Source organism: Triticum dicoccoides, chromosome 7A, assembly GCF_002162155.2.
Source record: "Triticum dicoccoides isolate Atlit2015 ecotype Zavitan chromosome 7A, WEW_v2.0, whole genome shotgun sequence".
Classification (NCBI taxonomy): domain Eukaryota; kingdom Viridiplantae; phylum Streptophyta; class Magnoliopsida; order Poales; family Poaceae; genus Triticum; species Triticum dicoccoides.
The window spans coordinates 684,157,193-684,175,137 of record NC_041392.1 but is presented as its reverse complement, the minus strand read 5'-3'; the positions used below and the strand labels follow the sequence as shown (position 1 = coordinate 684,175,137).

The 17,945-nt window shown below is 45.7% G+C and overlaps 4 protein-coding genes across 16 annotated transcripts; 2 read left to right on the top strand and 2 right to left on the bottom strand.

Annotated features, from left to right (window-relative positions):
• Window positions 1-1,319: 1,319 nt before the first annotated feature.
• On the top strand, window positions 1,320-6,550 carry LOC119331498 (receptor-like cytosolic serine/threonine-protein kinase RBK1). 2 transcript variants are annotated; one of them, XM_037604659.1, is made up of 9 exons: window positions 1,320-1,817; window positions 1,972-2,043; window positions 3,329-3,919; window positions 4,385-4,639; window positions 4,980-5,134; window positions 5,222-5,301; window positions 5,495-5,630; window positions 5,829-5,978; window positions 6,058-6,550. In XM_037604659.1, the coding sequence occupies exons 1-9, from the start codon at window positions 1,802-1,804 to the stop codon at window positions 6,217-6,219; spliced, it is 1,617 nt and encodes a 538-aa protein (XP_037460556.1). In that variant the 5' UTR covers window positions 1,320-1,801; the 3' UTR covers window positions 6,220-6,550. The 2 variants fall into 2 exon arrangements, with proteins under 2 accessions (XP_037460556.1, XP_037460555.1); XM_037604658.1 differs by having other exon boundaries at window positions 1,320-2,043.
• Window positions 6,551-6,700: 150 nt separating this feature from the next.
• LOC119331499 (fructose-1,6-bisphosphatase, chloroplastic-like) lies at window positions 6,701-8,999 on the bottom strand. 2 transcript variants are annotated; one of them, XM_037604660.1, is made up of 3 exons: window positions 8,498-8,999; window positions 7,721-8,117; window positions 6,701-7,354 (listed from the first exon to the last, which is right to left on the bottom strand). In XM_037604660.1, exons 1-3 carry the CDS (start codon window positions 8,873-8,875, stop codon window positions 7,149-7,151), a joined length of 981 nt encoding a protein of 326 aa, XP_037460557.1. In that variant the 5' UTR covers window positions 8,876-8,999; the 3' UTR covers window positions 6,701-7,148. The 2 variants fall into 2 exon arrangements, with proteins under 2 accessions (XP_037460557.1, XP_037460558.1); XM_037604661.1 differs by having other exon boundaries at window positions 7,199-7,349.
• LOC119331500 lies at window positions 8,982-12,440 on the top strand. Of its 9 annotated transcripts, none has more exons than XM_037604662.1 (3): window positions 8,982-9,234; window positions 11,436-11,521; window positions 11,791-12,440. In XM_037604662.1, exons 1-3 carry the CDS (start codon window positions 9,009-9,011, stop codon window positions 12,070-12,072), a joined length of 594 nt encoding a protein of 197 aa, XP_037460559.1. In that variant the 5' UTR covers window positions 8,982-9,008; the 3' UTR covers window positions 12,073-12,440. The 9 variants fall into 9 exon arrangements, 2 of the variants coding, with proteins under 2 accessions (XP_037460559.1, XP_037460560.1); XM_037604663.1 differs by having other exon boundaries at window positions 11,436-11,546; XR_005160528.1 differs by having other exon boundaries at window positions 9,106-9,234; window positions 11,602-12,440.
• A 1,450-nt stretch (window positions 12,441-13,890) lies between these two features.
• LOC119331501 lies at window positions 13,891-15,802 on the bottom strand. 3 transcript variants are annotated; one of them, XR_005160534.1, is made up of 3 exons: window positions 15,664-15,802; window positions 15,515-15,577; window positions 13,891-15,397 (listed from the first exon to the last, which is right to left on the bottom strand). XR_005160534.1 is itself a non-coding variant. In XM_037604665.1 (2 exons), the coding sequence occupies exon 2, from the start codon at window positions 14,807-14,809 to the stop codon at window positions 14,132-14,134; it is 678 nt and encodes a 225-aa protein (XP_037460562.1). In that variant the 5' UTR covers window positions 14,810-15,577; window positions 15,664-15,802; the 3' UTR covers window positions 13,891-14,131. The 3 variants fall into 3 exon arrangements, 2 of the variants coding, with proteins under 2 accessions (XP_037460562.1, XP_037460563.1); XM_037604665.1 differs by having other exon boundaries at window positions 13,891-15,577; XM_037604666.1 differs by having other exon boundaries at window positions 15,515-15,756.
• Between the last annotated feature and the right edge of the window lie 2,143 nt (window positions 15,803-17,945).

Below are 17,945 nucleotides of genomic sequence, written 5' to 3'. Positions count from 1 at the left end.
CTTAATCACAAGCGGCGATGCAATTATCCCTTGGCCCAAGGGATGCTTTGTGCGACCTTTTGCGCCGGGCCTTGATTGCCACCTCAACGTGGAGCAAACAGGCAACGAGGCACGATCCATGAATTTTGCCAACCGGCCGTGCCGCTTTCACGCCAAATCAGGGCATGCATTTTCACGTTGTCCATTCCAACGCATGTGCCCCCGGTGCTAAATGAGCACATGGCCATGCAAAACGGAGTGTTCTTAGCTCAGTGCCAACACCTGATCTCCCATCCCATGCCTAAAATATTCTGTTGAGAAACGAGCCGCTAGGAGTAGCAGAAGAGCATGGTTAATAGTACAGCTAGCTGCTGGCTATATGGTCTTGCCACATTATCTATAGGCAATTTTATAGCCGGCAAGTATAATAGTTGTATATAAATATGTATTATTATTTTTATATATAACCCATCTTTCTCTCTCACAACATGCCTAAAAGCACGTGCTACAGCCGGCTATTAATCAGTAGCTCGCTTCTCTTCTCTCTCCTCCTCTCTCTTCTCCAACTTATCCAAAATATAATATTTAAAGACTTACAACCCGCCTACTGTCATCCTATTGTACTTGATCGAATAGACCAAGAAAAAAGGGCGATGGTTGTAGGACTCCATCCACAGGAAAGGCACGGCTCACTCCCCAACACCCGAACCCTACCGCCGCATCCAACACGCACAAAGTAGTCTTCTCTAATCCCTAATCACGCAAAGGATCAAACCACACCATCAGCTTAATCGCCCCGCCCCTAACACTAACAGCAACATCTAATCCACGCACCAAAGATGTACTCCCTCCATTCGGAATTACTTGTCGTGAAAATGAATGTATCTAGATGTAATTTAGTTCTAGATACATCCATTTCCGAGACAAGTAATTCCGAACGGAGGGAGTACTTACTAGAGCCGAGCACAGCGCCATGGAAAGAAGACAAACGCACCATCAGGATCCACTAATTATATTGTCTTCCCCACCACCAACTCGTCCCTCCTCCTGCATCACTCCATGAGACCATGAGAACCGTTCCATTACCACCACAATTCTTTTTTTTTCTTTCACAAAAACATATTATAAAATCTACTCCTTCTGTAAACTAATATAAGAGCGTTTAGATTATTATTTTAGTAATCTAAACACTCTTATATTAGTTTACGGAGGGAGTAGATCGCACAAAAAGTATTGCAAAACCTATTTTATTCCCTAGCCTTGTCTTGGCCTGCGTTGTGTGGGCACCCAGCAGCAGCAGGTCACTACATAAAGTTGCAGTGCACCAGAGAGAACCCTCATCGCTCATCGCCTTCTCTCTCCCCCACTCTAGACCTCTCTCCTCCGCATTGTTCGCTGCTTTTCAGAGAAGCGAGGAATATCTGCGGCGGAGGGGGAAGAAGCGCCGCCCCAGTTTCAAAAAGAACCGCCACCCCTCCCTCTCTCTCCCCCCCTCCCGTATTAATTTCGGTTGCCCCCATCCATCCCCTGCGTCCTCCATTTTCTTGGTCGCCGTGCAGAGCTCCATAGTACTCTGCCTACCAGCCGCTCGTAGCTGGAGTGTTTGCCTCCGTCTCTCCCCGCCTCCCCTGTCCGGTGATTCAAACAGTGTTGTGTCTTGGAGGAGTAGTCTCCTCTCTTCAATGCGAGGAGAAGGCACCGGCGGTGGGAGGAGCAGCGGTCGTCCTTGCTGAGGTTTCCTCAAGCTCGGTCCCCGTCCCTGTCCTCGAAAGCGAACTTCTTGGCGACCAGCGGCAAGGAAGCAGAGGAGGGGAGGGATATAATGGCCTCCACGGAAGGTATCCTTCTTCAACCTCTCTACCAGATTCTGGTGCTCCCAACACAATATTTTTCTGCTTCCTTCTCCCCCTCTGCTTTCCTGCTTCCGTCCGTCCGGCGATGCCGGCGGGGCCATGACGAAACTCTGGGAGTTTTTCCTGCTTGAACCTGCAGGCGGCGGCGGCGGCGGAGGAGGAGGAGGAGCGGAGAGGGCGGAGGATCCTCTCCTTGGCTCCGGCGAGGAAGGTGAGCGCCGTGGCTACTGATTGATTGCTTTCCTCATTTGTACTGCTGCTGCTGCTGCCCCGGTGTGAGTAATTAGCCGGATCCTCTGCTTCCTCCTCTGATTCTCCTGCCTCATCAGGCGGATTGCAGAATCTCTCCTTTTTTTAGTATTCACTAAATTCAAGCTATTTTATTTTCGGTCTCATTTCAATCAATCTTCAAAGGATTTAATTCGTGCTGTTACCACACGTGTTCCAGTCCAAGAACTGACCAAGTGTTTACTAGTATTTTTGGTTTGATGAAACAGAGGCAGTTGATGATTATCGTGCTTTAGTAAGCAGATGCGGGATATCTTTTTTAGTAGTAGTAGCAATAAAAAATTAAGCTATTTTTTTGGTCCCATTTCGATCCTCAAGAGTTTCAATTTGTGCCGCCACACGTGTTCCCAGGACTGACGGAGAGTTTAGTCTTTTTTGGAGAGATTATTGATGTCAGTTTTATGATCCTGGCTCTGTTTCTAACAGTTTTATATATTTGCTTGAGCTGTCTCTTGTATATCTCCAAATAAAAGACTGGCAGGTTGTCAAATTCACCCAAATTTAATTTACCTCATTTCAATCCCAAGAATTGAATTTGTGCCACCACACGTGCTCCAGGACTGACCAAGAGCTTAGTCTTTTTGAGGAGAGATTATTGATATCAGTTTTCGGATTCCGGCCCTATTTCCAACAGTTTTAAATTTTAGGTTGAGCTGTCTCCAGTATCTCTCCAAATAAAAGACTGCTAGCATGTCAAATTCCCCCAAAATTTCCCCATCCCCTACCAAAATCCCCGAAGTTGACATCCACATTTCTTTATCAATCCGCACCCACTTGATCCTACATGTCCCTGCATGGGTGAATTCCATTCCATTCCGTTCCGTTGCAGCCTTGGACGGGGTAGGCGCAAGGAAAGCATCAGTTTTGGAGGGGGTGGTGGTGCAGATGTCAATTTGTTAGGGGGCGGGGATCCCTGCATGGGGTTGGCAAATCAACATGGCAGCATGTGCTTTTCATCGCCGAACCAGAGGAGCACAAACGTCCCCCTATCATGAATCATCATGGAATGGAATGGAAAAATAGAATGGGGCCTTGTGTGTGACAATGATTTGTACCTTGCGGCGACGGGCAGCGGGCTTTGTCTTGTTTTTCATGGCTGGTGGTTGGTTTTGTCCATGAATAGAGACTTCGGTTTTGTTGCCATGCAGACTTGTTGTGGCTGCTCCTGCTGATTTGTGTAAATCTTGTTTTTTTGTCTGTCCGGTTAGTGCAAGGAGCGGCCCAGGAAGAGAGCAGGAGAAGCTCAGGCGAACTTGCCGATGCGGATTGCGGCAGCAGTGGTTCGGTAACTGATGCCGCTGTACCGAGTGAAGATACCAGTGAGGGGCATAGCAGTGACAGCAGCAGCAGCCAGTGTGCCGGTTCTGATGGAGGTGGCAAAGAGGTGCCTGAAATGTTCTCCAAGAGCTGCAATGATGAGAACAGCTTGTGCACCGACCAGAGCTCTCCCCGCGCCGTGCTGGACATATCGGTGTCCGGCAGCGTCGACTCTGACGAGAGCTCCTCCGTCGAGCAGCCGGCGGAGCCCAGCCGCAGCGTGCAGCCGCTGCAGTGGAGGAATTTGATCAGTGGGCTGATACTCAGCAGGAAGAAGCTGATGGCCAGGGCGGTGACGTTCCCTCAGCGGTCCAAGAGCACGGGGCTTAAAAGGTACCTGGGGAGGATGCGGAGGGGCAAGAACCAGATGGACTGCAGCGCAATCGCCCCGGAGATCTTCCCTGAGATCGAGAAGTGGAGGCCATCATGGAGGAGCTTCGACTACGACGAGCTCTGCGCTGCAACTGACAGATTCAGTTCAGGTAACATGCAACACTAACTCCTATGTTGCTGTCATTCAGTGCCCTTGATAATTGGGCTCTGTTACTATCATTGCAAAGCTTGTGGGATGTGGCTTTGCCGTAAAGAAATGGGTTTATAATTGTACTCCCATGATTTCACTGATTGAAGGGGGTTTGAGGTCCTAATCATGAACTGTTCCTTAGGTTAATGATGGTTGTTACTGGTTGCTAGTTGGAAAATTCAAGTACCAGACCACATTATTGTCATCAGTTGTCACTCTGTACTAGTTTCTTTAGCTTGTCCAGTTTTCAAGATTGTGGTACCTCCAACAATTGTGACCATATGATGTGGAAACCTAATACTAGTTCTATTTCTTCCTTCCAAGTAGACTAAAAGTGCCATTATTGGCCAGAATTGATTACTTTTTTGTGTCTTAATTATCTCTAAACATTTTTGCCTGACATCTGAATGTACGATATTACCAGATAATTTGATCGGAAAGGGAGGGCACGCTGAGGTGTACAAAGGACAGCTTGCTGATGGACAGTTTGTGGCGGTGAAAAGGTTAACAAAAGGCGGCAACAAGGAGGACAGGATCAGCGATTTCCTATCCGAGCTTGGAATAATAGCGCACGTCAACCACCCAAACGCGGCACAGCTCTTGGGGTTCAGTGTGGAAGGGGGCTTGCACCTGGTTCTTCAGTTCTCACCACATGGAAGCTTGGCTTCTCTTCTCCATGGTACAGTCCTCTGAACAATTTGTTAGTTAGGCAATGAATGATACAGTTGACTTGTTGCGGTGGCTTCCAAAAAAGGAGAAATAGAGCAAATATCTTGACATGTACGCCAACACAACGTGAACACTTAAAAAGTATCTTAAATGCTGATGTCCGTTGAGTGCATATTAAGCTCATAATTTGCATTTATGTATATACTTATTGCACCATCACTTCATGTAGTACTTCTTCAGTTGAAAACATATGCATGATCATACCCTTTTCTAATGAAAAGGACCACTCAAATAAGAGTGTACTTTAGAGGTGCTGTAATTGTAATGACTAATGGAGCTTGGCTGATCAGGTGCAAAGGGAGCCCTCAAGTGGAAGGCCCGGTTCAATATCGCACTTGGAATCGCTGAAGGGCTATTTTATCTACACGAAGGCTGCCATCGGCACATAATTCACAGAGACATCAAGCCTTCAAATATTCTTTTAACTGAAGATTATCAACCTCAGGTACGTATTAGTGTTACACTAGCCCTAGCCCATTCTACTACTCCTGATGATGTAAACTGATGCATTTTTTGCTCCCTCATTGCACAGATTTCAGATTTTGGCCTTGCGAAGTGGCTTCCTGACAAATGCACCCATCAGGTTGTATTCCCCATTGAAGGCACATTCGGGTGAGTTTCATATATTTCTGAATACTGCTCCATGTTCATGATGACTTCATGCTTCCCACCAGACTGGCTGCTTGCATCAGTTGATGCAGAGCCCAGAGCTTTCCTCTTTTTTTTGAAAAGAGAAAAAATCTTCCTAGTGGACCAAAACAATGTGTCATTGTTATTTCAACTTTGATTTTACCCCCTTTTACAGTTATATGGCCCCAGAGTACTTCATGCACGGGATCATAAATGAGAAGACGGATGTGTTTGCATACGGAGTATTGCTTCTTGAACTAGTGACAGGGCGGAAAGCCGTGGACTCTTCTAGACAGAGCCTGGTGATATGGGTGAGTATAGCAGATTGCTCTGATATACTTCACAAGTAGATTCCAATTAGCTCACTGAATTATTGTTTGATCATATAAATATAAATAGAGCAAACTGACTCAACTCTAGTCCTAAAATGTGCATGGAAAACATAAAGCCGGATAGTTACATACTTCTGAACCCTTTGGATTCATAAATTTCTTTTGATCATTTCAAAGGCAAAACCGCTGCTCGAGTCGAACAACATGAAGGGGCTGGTGGATCCTTCTCTTGATGTTGGATATGACCCAGAAGAGATGGCACTCACCCTGGCAGTGGCGTCCATGTGCATCCACCACAGCGCAAACTTGCGGCCTAGCATGAAATCGGTGAGTGATTTGGGTGTCCCTGTCGCCTCAAGTGCAAAATGAGTTCTGTAAACTGACGAAGTGATGCCTTTGGTTGCAGGTGGTCCGTTTCATGAAGGGAGATAGGGAATCACTCGAACTGATGGGAAAGCCTAGACCCACAAAGCCCCCAATGTTCGACTCCTGTGATTCAGAGGACTACACTCGCACGAGTTACCTCAATGATCTGGACAAGCACAAGCAGCTTGCGTTGGAGCAGTGATCTTTTTAGCCGACTTTGGACAGATTCGGCATCTTTTTGTACATCGTGACTATCTTCATTGTGATCCTCCCGCTTTCCAGAGATGTTTATAGAGTGTATGGATAGATGTGAGGGATCAATCTGTCGTTTGCCTCCCTGTCGCTGATCTAAGGTGTCATTCTTGGCTTCCAATGGTCACTGTGTGCTGTGGTACTGTGACCTGTATGGCCAGGGCCAATGATGTTGGCTGTATGCCTGTATGTCACAATTCCTCATATGGGAACATGCTTAGAGATAGAAGAGTGGAATGTATTTTGGTCATCTGCAGGGTTTATTCATGTGTCCTTTGTTATAACCTTCCATTTTCGCAGTTTTGGGCTTTCAGCACTAGTGTTTGATGAATAAGTTCAGTTGCTGCATAAAAATTGGTTATTACTACAGCTTACATGGATCTGCTAATGCAAGGGTTGCCAGAAAAATTGCCTTAAATATTTAACATTGGTCGCTCGTAAGTTATATATTCCCGAGAGTAAAATGTATGGGCGTTACAAAAAAAAAGCCATATTGCATATTTTGTTTTCACAGTGAACTACATCAAATTCTTCTGACCTCCACTGTGCAGTACTCTGCAATTGCCTAGGCAAGAAGGCAACAAAATAAAATACAGAGACAATACTGTGCTTGCAAATGTAGATTTTGCCATATACATCTGTTACCTCATTACAATACCTGAAGCTATCACCTCATGCTTAACATTAGACATCGTATCCAGGATTGACCTTCTGCTGGACATCTCCGTAGCTTTCTAGCTCAAGCATGTCCTCCATTCTCCCCAGGAACAATGGCAGCCTCTGGTGCAGCTTCACAGGCTGAATGGACAGGATTCTGGTTTTGCCATCTGAGCCTCGCCCCCCTGCCTGCTCGGCAAGGAAACTGAGAGGATTTGCCTCCTAAACCAACCGAAGGTGATCCCTCGGGTTCATTGCGACTCCACCGTATATGATCGTCCGATGAAAGTCAGCGACCAGCGAGCACACGTACCGAGCAGAGTACTTCTTGGGATGCTGCCCCTTGCCTTGTCTGATCGTGTCGATGTACTTCTTCAGGCCCTCTGGCCAGTCGAAATACCGCGCATCATTCACTGAATATATCTGTCCTGACATTGTGTCCAATTACAGATTTTGAGAGGAATATAGAAGTAACTGTCAGACCATGCATTCTTCTAAAGTTACAGGGATACTGGATAGCTGAAGTCGCAGAAGGAACAATTTCAGATTTCAGATAAGAAAAATTATCCTATAATACTATCTTCTAAAGTTACTCGTGTAGTCGTGTTGATGCCCATTGAGCACTATAAATTCAGAAGTCTGATTTGCTAAAGCTTGTAGTACCGGTGAAACTGGAACTAGGTAAAAAGAACCAATCAAGATTTGATAAGTAAGATGATCAGAAAACTAATAAATACCGATATACATATTTTCCTATTGCGAGAAATACTGATATACATATGCATCTTACTTACCTCTGGGGGGTATTTGCATGGAAGGATGCGTCAGAACAAATTCTCCTGTCGATCTATCCAACGTGAAGCCATGGGTTCCTGCACCGAAACTGATGCAGAAAATGGTGGCAGATGAATACAGGACGTATCCAGCAGCGACCAAGCGAGAACCGCTCTGCAGCGAATTGAGCTGAGCTTTCTCCTCCACGGGAAGCTGGTCGAGTTCCACCAGCCTATCATATATTCCAAATATCGTTCCAGTGGGGATCGACACCTCGATGTTGCGAGAACCATCAAGCGGGTCGGTGACAACAACATAGGGACCATCGTCGCACAACCAAACGGGGAGATCGTTTTCTTCAGACGCCACCACCGCAACTTTTCCGGAGCTCTGGAGCGACGACAGGATGATCTCGTTCTGAATTTAGAATGAAGTTAGTATTCAGGTTACTTGAATCTACTGCTGTTATTCATGGCAAGATGCATATGTTCCATTGGAGATACTCAGATACAGTAATAAAAAACAGTGAAATTATGGTGGAAACTGACGGTCATTCTTGAGACGAGGTACAGTTTTGAAATGAAGTAAACTAATCTAGGAGCAGAAATTTGTGAATGTAGAAAAATCTACTCGTAGCTAAAGCATTTCACAGTGCATATGTCCACAATCCAAACTCTACAGAATTCAGCTCGCCAGTTCAGAATCCCAAAATCTACTGGCAGCTACAGCAGTTCACTCGTTCAGAATCAACCTCAGTACGACACCAAAATCAAACAGCTTGTGGAAGCAGCACGCACCGACAATTCGTCGAGCGGCTTGGGCGCGTCGCGCCCGGCCGCGGACGCGGCACCGGCAGCGGCCGGCTTGGCCCGCGAGAGGTCGGCGTTGCCGGGGGACGCGACGAGCGCGGCGATGCGCTTGCAGGCGGCCTGGATGTGGGCGACGAGGACGGCGAGGTCGGCGGGCGCGCCGGTCCGGCCCATGTGCTCGAGCAGCGTGGGGTGCGAGCCGTGCGACGCCATGCCGTCCCCGGCGAGGAGTTCGCTGCGGCGGACTGCGCGGGGGCGGGAGCGGGAGGGAGGCGGCGGCGGGCGGTGGTGGCGGCGGTTTGAAGTTGGCGGGAGCGGGAGCGGGAGTGGGAGGGGAGGGCGGAGTGTGTGAGGGGATAACGTCATGGCTTGGCTGGCCACCGGTGGTGGTGGGTGGTGCTCGATGACTGGCGATGGCGACGACCCGTGGGAGAAACGCTCCTTGGATCACTCTCCTCCGCACGTTGTCCACTTTTTGTCTCCCACGAGCTCTCCTCCCATGGCGCTATTTCTTCTCGCCTCCCCCGCGGATCCCCTCGCCCCATTCCTCCCCCTCTCGAGCTCCTCTTCCCCGAAGCCTCATCCTCCCGGCCACCGTGACACCTCGTGGTGGAGTTCGACCGTGCACCACCGACCGACGCCGGGGCGGCCACGTATGGGCCCTGGGTCGCCCGATCTAGCCCCGGGGGGCCCGGATCGGCAGAAGGCGGCGCTTCCGGCGAGAGGTCAGTGGAACTCGAGAATTTCTTGTGTGATCTTCCATACATGCTGCAAACCTGCATGGGCTGACAACTGATAATCAGTGGATCTCGGCGCCTTGATCATCGGCTAAAACTCAAAATTTTGGATTCTGTCTGAAGAACACGGAAGCAGTGGCGCTTTTGCTGGTGCATGAATTATTCAGTTCTGGTGGAAAACTTATATGGCCTTCTACACCGGATATTGTCTTTGGAGGCCGAGCTCCATGGAGCTCGGTTTTGAAAAATTTGAATTTTGTTGAATTTTATATTTTCTACATTTCAAAAAATTCTGAAAAAACACACACATATATATGAAGGCCTAACACACACGTGTGTAAATTTTCAGGGCAAAATAAGTTGAAATGAGGGCTGTGCAAAAAAGACAAATCTGAGGCTTTTTAACACATGACACTATTCATCCTCCCGGACCAGAAATTTGTCTTTTTTGTATAGTTCACATTTCAACATTTTTCATTCTGAAATTTTACACAAATAGGCATAACATACTTGTTTACTTGCACAATTTTTTTCAGATTTTTTTGAAACCAAAAAGTTTGAATTTTGATTTGTTTTCAAAAAAAGGCCTCCATGGCTCCCGGGAGCCAAACGTCCGTTCTCCTTCTACACACAGCGCCGTAAGTGTTACTAGATGCTTGCTTTTCATGGGATGATCACGTTAGGATTGCGGTCTAAGCTGCGGGTGCTCCTGTTTAATCATCTCTAGTTACCTGCTAGTGTCAATTTTCATACAGATGTCAGATCAACTAATATACCGCTAGATGAAAATTTTACCTCAAAGGTGTCTGAGTTTAGTGATTCAAGGTCTGTATCACTCGATCAGACTCCCGCACGTACATTTGGTTACTTGCATACTTAGACCCGGAGTTCTACCCCGCTACTGAGAAGAGTCATGTTTGTAGTTATGCGTGTGAAGCTTCTTATTAGATAGAAGCTGATTTCATTAATGACCCCGGTACCGAATAGAACTTATCTCATTACTATCTGGAACCACCACATCAAGGAAGTCTCATGGGAATTAGGGATTCTCAAGTCGTGCAAGAAGCAGCTGCTGAAGGAACTGATGGTATTGCATCAATAGCATAATCATACTTGAAAACCATACTACGAGAGGCTAACCATGAAAGCGGAAGAAATTGTTCATCATAGAAGTATGAACAATTTACATCTCTTTCATGGTTGGCCTCTCCTCCTTCGGTTCTCAAGCATGATTCTGCTATTGATGCGATATCATCAGTTTCTTTGAGATTTGCTTCTTCCACAACTTGAGAATCCATAATTTCCATGAGAACTCCCCGATGAAGTGCTTCCATGAAATAATGAGCCGAGTTATGTTTTATTTTAGGTCATTAATTAATGAAAACTGGTTTGTTTCTAATGAGAAGCTCCACAAGCATAACTCCAAACTATAAACGCATCACTCCTCCCGGTCAGTCCATACTCATTGTTTAAGTAACCAATCCTACCATGCATGTACAATTGTCGCCACAGGAGTATGTTAGAGTGATACAGATCTTAAAGCACCCAAGTTAGACACCTTTGTAGAAAATTATCATCTAACAATATATTGGCTGATTTGACATCCCTATGGGAAATTGGCATTGTAGCGCCTAAGTGGAGATAAGCAGGAGCAGTCGCAGTTTCTACGGCAATTCTAACGTGATCATCCCATGAAAGCAAGCACTTAGCACTCGCTTAAGTGTGTCAAGGACCTAGAGTGTTCCATTAGATATGAACTCATAGACCAGCAATGGCACCACTGTTTCGAAACAACTACTCACAGACAATTGTTCTGGACTGGCTTCCGAAGTCAAGATAAAGTCTCAAACCTGGTGGATACGGGCGTTCTCAGGCCATTTCCAGTCCGAGCTGTCGTTGACTGTTGTCCTGCTAATGGCCGATGCAATCTGTTCTCAGTGCCATGTGGTCCTTCCTCTCGATCTGGCGCACAGTGTCGCAGGATTACCTCGCTGACAGGTGGTCCTTCCTTGGGCATTGCATGTGGTTGTGTGCGGCTGCGTGAGCACGGTTCATACTTCCTCCGTTCCAAAATTGATGACTCAACTCTGTACTAACTTAAGTACAAAGTTGAGTCGTCTATTTTGGAACGGAGGGAGTATGTTTTAAGCGGTGGCTTCATTTTGTTCCCCTCTGTGTATCTCTGATAGGTGGTCATTTTCTTCGTGACCCGCATGTCGATCTTCTCATCTGGTGTGTGCCCGCCGGCAGATTGGGTGGCCTGTTGCTCGGTCAGGTGCCACTTTCTTTCTTCCCTTTATGTAAGTTTAATTTTCTCCGAAGCTTTGCATAATTGAGGTGCATTGGTGGTTTCAGGATGATATGAGTAACTGCCAAATCCCTTCTTTTCTAAAGCTTTATTACCGCCAAGTTCAGTCGTGGTCATTGTATTGATACAGTCCAGTGCACTGTATGTACATATCTTTGGGTCTGGGCATAAACAATTCTTATTCCAAGATCATTTCGTCTTCCTGAAACAAATCCATGCTCATTGTACTTTGACAGATAAATTGTTTGATCATTTTGTGTTCATCAAATGTCACAATACAACAAGAGATTCAAGGGAAACAAGATACATGCATGGGCTATCTGATGTGTACCAAGCTGATGTGTACAGATAAATTCTTTTTCCAATATCCTCACAGAAGACAGCAAAAAAGCTCTATCTATGCCTTTTGGGAACTTCTATGCCTACTGAATATCCTCGCGAGACTGACGGACATACTGACTGAATTCAGCTCTATTTCAGGCCAATCGGTAGGGCGCTTAGTCAAGGGCTGGCCATAGGCTAAATGCATATGTTGGTCTACTATGATGATGCGCCCATGGTAAACTGCTTCACATCTTTTGCTTATGTAGAATGTTGTGTTTGTGTCAGCCGAAACTGATGCAAAACCATGTGTGTGCTTCGTGTCTGTAGTCAACCGAAATTAGCTCTGTCGTGCCACTAGTGCAATGCAATTGTTAATCTATACCGACTTGTGGAAGTGTCACACCAGAATTCCAGGAACAGATAAAGTTACTGTGCCCTTAGCTTTAGTAACTCAATCTCTTGAGCTTAATTTGCCGGGTTTGTTTATGAGCAGATTTGGTTCCCTTTCTTGCAACTGGACCTACCTAGTTGCATTCAATTTATATCATGACAAAATTGCTTATATACGTACCAATAAATAAATCATCGTTTGATCATATAATATGTTATATATGCCACCCAAAAATGCTATATGCCGGAAGTGCCACCGCAAGCATCCAAAACTACATGTTCTGGTAGTAGTGCTAATAAAAACGAAGAGCTAAGAAAAAGAATATGAAACATATCTTACAATAGTATGGTTTGTTTTAAAACCAACTCTCGAGAAGCTAAAATTCAGGCAAGCATGAAAAAACTGGCTATCAATTGGTTTTTATCCAAAATTTGGTAATGCCGCAAGAAATACATGGAACAGCAACAGATAAAAGATTCCTTCCTTCAGAAGCCGATCGTTTTGTCAAGAACTAAATTGCAAATACAAAAGCGCGTAGTCAGTTTCTACCAGCATTTTTCATGTTGGGAAGATATCATATTTTTTTCTCTTTTAGAAGAAGCAGACATGCACGACAAATTTCAGTGCTTACTAAATCCGGGAGTGTGCTTGGGTAGAAAATACAACAGGCTTCCAATATTTTTAGGATAGAAGCAATGGGGAATGCACAAACTTGCACTGTGATATATTCCCCAAGAAAAGTTTGATTTTGAACCACAGTCTTATTCTCAAAGCCAACCCATGATGAAGCGCTTTTTGAGGGAAAGTACTGAATTTCACTGGTATGCTTGATTGGTCCACACGGGAAAAATTACACAAACAGCACTGAAGTGGATGGATTTTCCATGCAATCTCAGACATGAACCACATGAAAGTATATTTAAACCGGGTAACATTGTCAGCATGTAAGCTACAAATCTTTATCTAGACGGAGATGAACCGGACAACCAGCACACTGAACTTGATCCAAGAGAGCACATAACGTGTTTCTACCCGAAAAGCACCAGATCCTAAACATGAAAGCAGCACATAACAAAGACAGGAGAAATGACCGAAGTCAAGGGACCAAATTGGTTGCCCAAAATTTCAACAATGACCACACTGAAGTAAATAACCAGGCAAAACAAATGGGTGCTAATTAAGCAACAGCTACACAATGCACGCATGCCTGACACAACAAAATAAGCAGGAGCAGACACAAATTGGTGGCCAAACTGAATTAACAACCAGACACAAATTGGTGCCAATTAAGTAACAAACACACAGAGCTATAATGGTCTCAAAACAATTAAGTAACAACCTGGTGCCAATTAAGTAACAACCTGGCAAGAATGGTCTCAAAACAAAAGAGCAGAACCACTAGGTGGTATAATATATTGATCAGCAAACATAGCCTATGAGCTGTGGAAGGAAAGATCCAGACTAACCATTTCAAAAACTAAAAATGCCATTTGTCTGACAAGAGCGTTTTTCTCAAAGAGGAGCATGAGCAAGAGTCCAAGTCTGAATCTCTTATTTTAATGACAATGCGGTTCGTGCTTCTTAACACTGCAAACTGAAAGTAAATGTTGGGCACAAACAGTAGAGATATATATAATAGCATAGATAGATACTCTTGTTCAGCACATTATAACAGTGTTCAAGGCATCATAATAGGCGGCAACTGATGATAGCATAGGTGCTACTGGGACCATCCCAAATAACATGTTCTAGCAGCAGTACTAATAATACTTACGAAGAGCTAAGAACAGAAGGCATGACTCATACAGGATAGGTAGATGCTCCAAGGGCAAAACAAACCAGAAAGAAACCCCGAACTATCTTCAGAAGTCATGCTCTGTGGAGAATGGAAAATCCTCATCTTCTCCTTGCATCTCACTGGACGGAACCGGCATAATGCTCTCTTGGAGGCGATGGTCGGTAAGCTCCATACAATACTGTTTCTTACCAATGGTCACCAGCCCTAAGAACTTGCCGTCAGTGTCGCAACGCAAGACATGTTTATCATTAAAGCTGACCAGCAGCTCGCGCTCATTAAGCGGAGTCATCCCACTGAGAAATCTCACTGTTGAATCAAGTGGTAGATTCCTTTTGCTTGTCTCTTTGGGAGAAGCTGAATCAAGCAGCCGTGACGCCTCTATCATCGACACGTCGATCCGGTACCTGAAGGCCCAGGTTTCAGCCTCGTAGTCCTGCATCACCCAAACATCCATGGCGGTGGTGGCGGTGTTGAGATGAGCCGACGTGCCTAGAAAAGCAGGCGTGCCCTCCATGTCAAACAACCTGTTCATGATGCTGTTGTGGGCAGGGTTTCTCATCCAGCGGAATGACTCGGCTTCTGTGTCGAACACAATAATGTCTCCGGTGCTGCTGCTGCCAGGAAGATTGGACTTGTACAAAAACCAGTGCAGATTGCCACGGTAGTGGACTGGTGAGGACCGGCATAGCGCACAGAGTAAGGAGCGCGTTTGTTCCGGGGAAGGCGAAGGCAGTGTTGGCATGACGACTTGGATGCTCCTCGACTCGTTGGCTCCCACGGTGAGGACGTACAATGTGGCTTCTTTCTTGTCAATATGGGACAAGAGCAGCCTGTATTTCCTGGTTGATTTGTGCTGGTAGAGGCCGTGTATGCAGATGTGATTGATGCTGGAGGAGCGCGGCAGAGGAGGGCGGGGAAATGGCAGGTGAGCGTGCTTGCGGGTGGTCGGGTTGCAGATGTAGAACCGGTCTCCCCGCTAGACGATGAGGAAGCCGTCGCTGGAGGCATGGAGGCGAATCTCGCAGCAAGATTTACGGCAACTGCAGAGGAAGGGCCAGATCTGCTGGCTGGTGGCTCCGGCGGCAGCAGCGTCACGGAGGGTGACGAAACTGCGCGGCGGTACTCGGCTGCCGGCGGCGGTACTCGGCCATGAATTCCGGCGTGAATGTGGCGCTGCGCCACGACGTGCGGACCATGCGGCAGCGCCCGATGTCCTTGGGCGGCAGCGTGATGAGGATCTTGCCGAAGATGATGTCGTCGGGCAGGTCGTCGATCACGGCCGCGCCTCTCCTGTCCGGCATCCTGCTCCGTCGCATCGGGTTCGGGTCACCTGAAAGGAGAAGCGGCAGCCGTAAGAAACTCCCCAAGACGGAGCGCTGCGCCGGCGGTTTCGGCGGCCGGATTCAATCAAGGGAACAAGTTGGCGAGGAATGAGAGACGGGTTTACCCTGGGAGACGGCGGCGAGCAATGGCAGCCGTGCTTCCCTCCGCCGGATCCGGTTCCGGTGAACTGAAAAGAAGCAGCAAATCAATCTTTCCGCTCAACAAAGATGGTACAGACAGGTAAAACGCGCTGAGCAAGGCCATCCTGCTCACCTCCGCGCGCGGCAGGAAGACGGTGCTCGATCCGGCGAGAAACTCCCGGTGAGATAGTGTGGGGAACGGTGGTCAAACTAGCTGCCTCTCCTTGCAGTGGCCAGTGGAAACGGCAGAGAGCCAGCTGCTTTGATGGTAGTGAGATGAGACAGGACATGGAAGTTAGACAGGCCACATTTAGTACACCTTCATTTACTGGCTCGGTGACAGAGATGATGGGACGACACCGCTCCTAGCCTTGTATAGGAGGGTAGAAAAATGGGACCGCCTAGATGTCAATGGACTGATATTCGAGGTCAATCACTTTTTCCTAGCAAAGGGATACTCTGCGTTTTAGATTTGTGTCAAATTAAACATGATACAGTTTGATTTAATTTATATTAAAAAATATTAACACAATATGAAACTACATTTCATAACAATCCAACATTACTGATTTGATATTGTGAATGTTGACTTTTTTTATATGTTTGGTCAAAGTAAAAATAGACATTGGTATAACCCTTATTGACAAACCGTGACAAAATTTGCACACGGTTTACACAAAAATTACGTTTCATATATTATGCAAGAATAAGTATATAATAGTAGAATTTTCACAAAAATGAAGGAAACTTCATTATTGGCATTGGTATAACCCTTAAATAAAAAAGGAAATAAAAAATAGAAATAATGAATTTTTCAAACAAAGAATGAATTAGTGCCATTATTATTACCCCTAAAGAAAAAATGAAACAGAAACTTTGGAAAAATCAAAATAATAAAGTTCCCTGAGTAAGAATCAATTAGTGGCACCGATATTACACTTTAAAACAAAAAAATGAAATAAAAATGACAACAAATTCAAAAATGTGTAGTTTCAAAGAAATAAAACCGAATAAAATTAAGAGCATGTAATTTTCTAAAAAAGTATGAATTACTGGCATTGGTATTATCTTTTAAGAAGAAGAAAATGAGCACAAAATCTAAAACTGGCAATGAAAATTTTCCAGACAGATAAACTCGACAAAGCGAAGGATTTCTTTTTCTATGGGACTGGCTACGTGCCCGTTGACTGATTCTGTTTTTAGAGTCCGTCATTTTTTCTTTATAAGTAGGATCCATTGTGCGGTGGCAGCGCTTGGCCTGGCGGCGAGTAGAACTGTTTGCATGCATGTCATGCATGAATGATGGTGGGTCCCACCTACATGCATCCATTCACACTTTTTGCCGGATGGAAATGAGTACATGCATCTAGAAAAAAGAGAATTTAGCTAGAAATTACCACAAAAATTAGAAACAACCGGCTGTTAATCTGATGGGCCCGTAACTTAAAACGTAAAATTGACTGATGGGATCTAAGTCATAGAAAAGCCTAGGCTGGCATTAATTTAGCCTTCCCACGTCTCTATCATAAAAGGAAGGCTAAAAAAACTGGGCCTTTTGATTCACCTATCTCATAGATTAATGGACGTGTCTAATGGCGGCTGGCTGCCCACTAGTGCAATCGAGCGGCCGGTTAAAAAGGAAAATCCCCCGTCCCCCACAAAACAGAAAAAGAAGGGGCCATCAAACCGACCGATCGACCGGCCACCAAACAAACCGATCGAGCGGCCACTAAACAGAAAACGCCCCACGTGGCCAGTTGTCGGGGGTTTGGTGCGACATATGCCAACGGATGGCTTATCATGATGGGGGCGAGTAGAACATCGCCGGTGCCTGGAAACGGGATGAGGTGAAGACATGCACGTCGGCGAATCTTACCCAGCTTCGGGGCTCTCCGGAGAGAAAATACCCCTATTGCTGCTCTGCGGGGTCTCCGCATGATCACTATGGCCAAAGTGTTTACATGGTTGCTCCTTGAGCTGTTTCCTGATGGTAGGAGAGGGCAAGACTAGCTCTCTCCCTTCTATATGATCTGGTCTAGAGCTAATGGGCTCCAACCCTTTTGTCACATCCCTAGTTCTGACAATGCCTAGTGCATGCATTAGAGTGTTACATCATGTTTAAATTTCATTTAAACCTGAGATGGGGATTGACTAAGCCCTATCACCAAATGAATTCAACTAGGGTCAAAATAAAACTTTTTCATTGAACTCAAAATGTCCTCTAAAAATGTTCAACATTTCTGGTTTGAGGTGGAAGCATCTACCAAAAATGGTTTATATTTTTGCAGGGCATATTTGGTCACTGAATTAAACCATATTGTATTTGACTTTGGGCATTTAAATACTATAAATAATTTAAATGTTCAAATAAATGTTGGAAATTGTTAGGGGTCACTGAAATAATTCAGAAAACAC

What these genes read in the sequence shown, in the direction of transcription:
- LOC119331500 (XM_037604662.1), top strand. Translation starts at nt 9,009, where the DNA reads ATGGCGCTATTTCTTCTCGCCTCCCCCGCGGATCCCCTCGCCCCATTC. An exon ending in GGCGGCGCTTCCGGCGAGAG is followed by an intron (nt 9,235 to 11,435) that starts GTCAGTGGAACT and finishes TATCTCTGATAG; the next exon opens with GTGGTCATTTTCTTCGTGAC. An exon ending in GTGGCCTGTTGCTCGGTCAG is followed by an intron (nt 11,522 to 11,790) that starts GTGCCACTTTCT and finishes GTACTTTGACAG; the next exon opens with ATAAATTGTTTGATCATTTT.
- LOC119331501 (XM_037604665.1), bottom strand. Translation starts at nt 14,809, where the DNA reads ATGCCAACACTGCCTTCGCCTTCCCCGGAACAAACGCGCTCCTTACTC.
- LOC119331499 (XM_037604660.1), bottom strand. Translation starts at nt 8,875, where the DNA reads ATGACGTTATCCCCTCACACACTCCGCCCTCCCCTCCCACTCCCGCTC. An exon ending in AGCCGCTCGACGAATTGTCG is followed by an intron (nt 8,118 to 8,497) that starts GTGCGTGCTGCT and finishes TTCTAAATTCAG; the next exon opens with AACGAGATCATCCTGTCGTC. An exon ending in CATGCAAATACCCCCCAGAG is followed by an intron (nt 7,355 to 7,720) that starts GTAAGTAAGATG and finishes ACACAATGTCAG; the next exon opens with GACAGATATATTCAGTGAAT.
- LOC119331498 (XM_037604658.1), top strand. Translation starts at nt 1,932, where the DNA reads ATGACGAAACTCTGGGAGTTTTTCCTGCTTGAACCTGCAGGCGGCGGC. An exon ending in CTTGGCTTCTCTTCTCCATG is followed by an intron (nt 4,640 to 4,979) that starts GTACAGTCCTCT and finishes TTGGCTGATCAG; the next exon opens with GTGCAAAGGGAGCCCTCAAG. An exon ending in CTGAAGATTATCAACCTCAG is followed by an intron (nt 5,135 to 5,221) that starts GTACGTATTAGT and finishes CTCATTGCACAG; the next exon opens with ATTTCAGATTTTGGCCTTGC.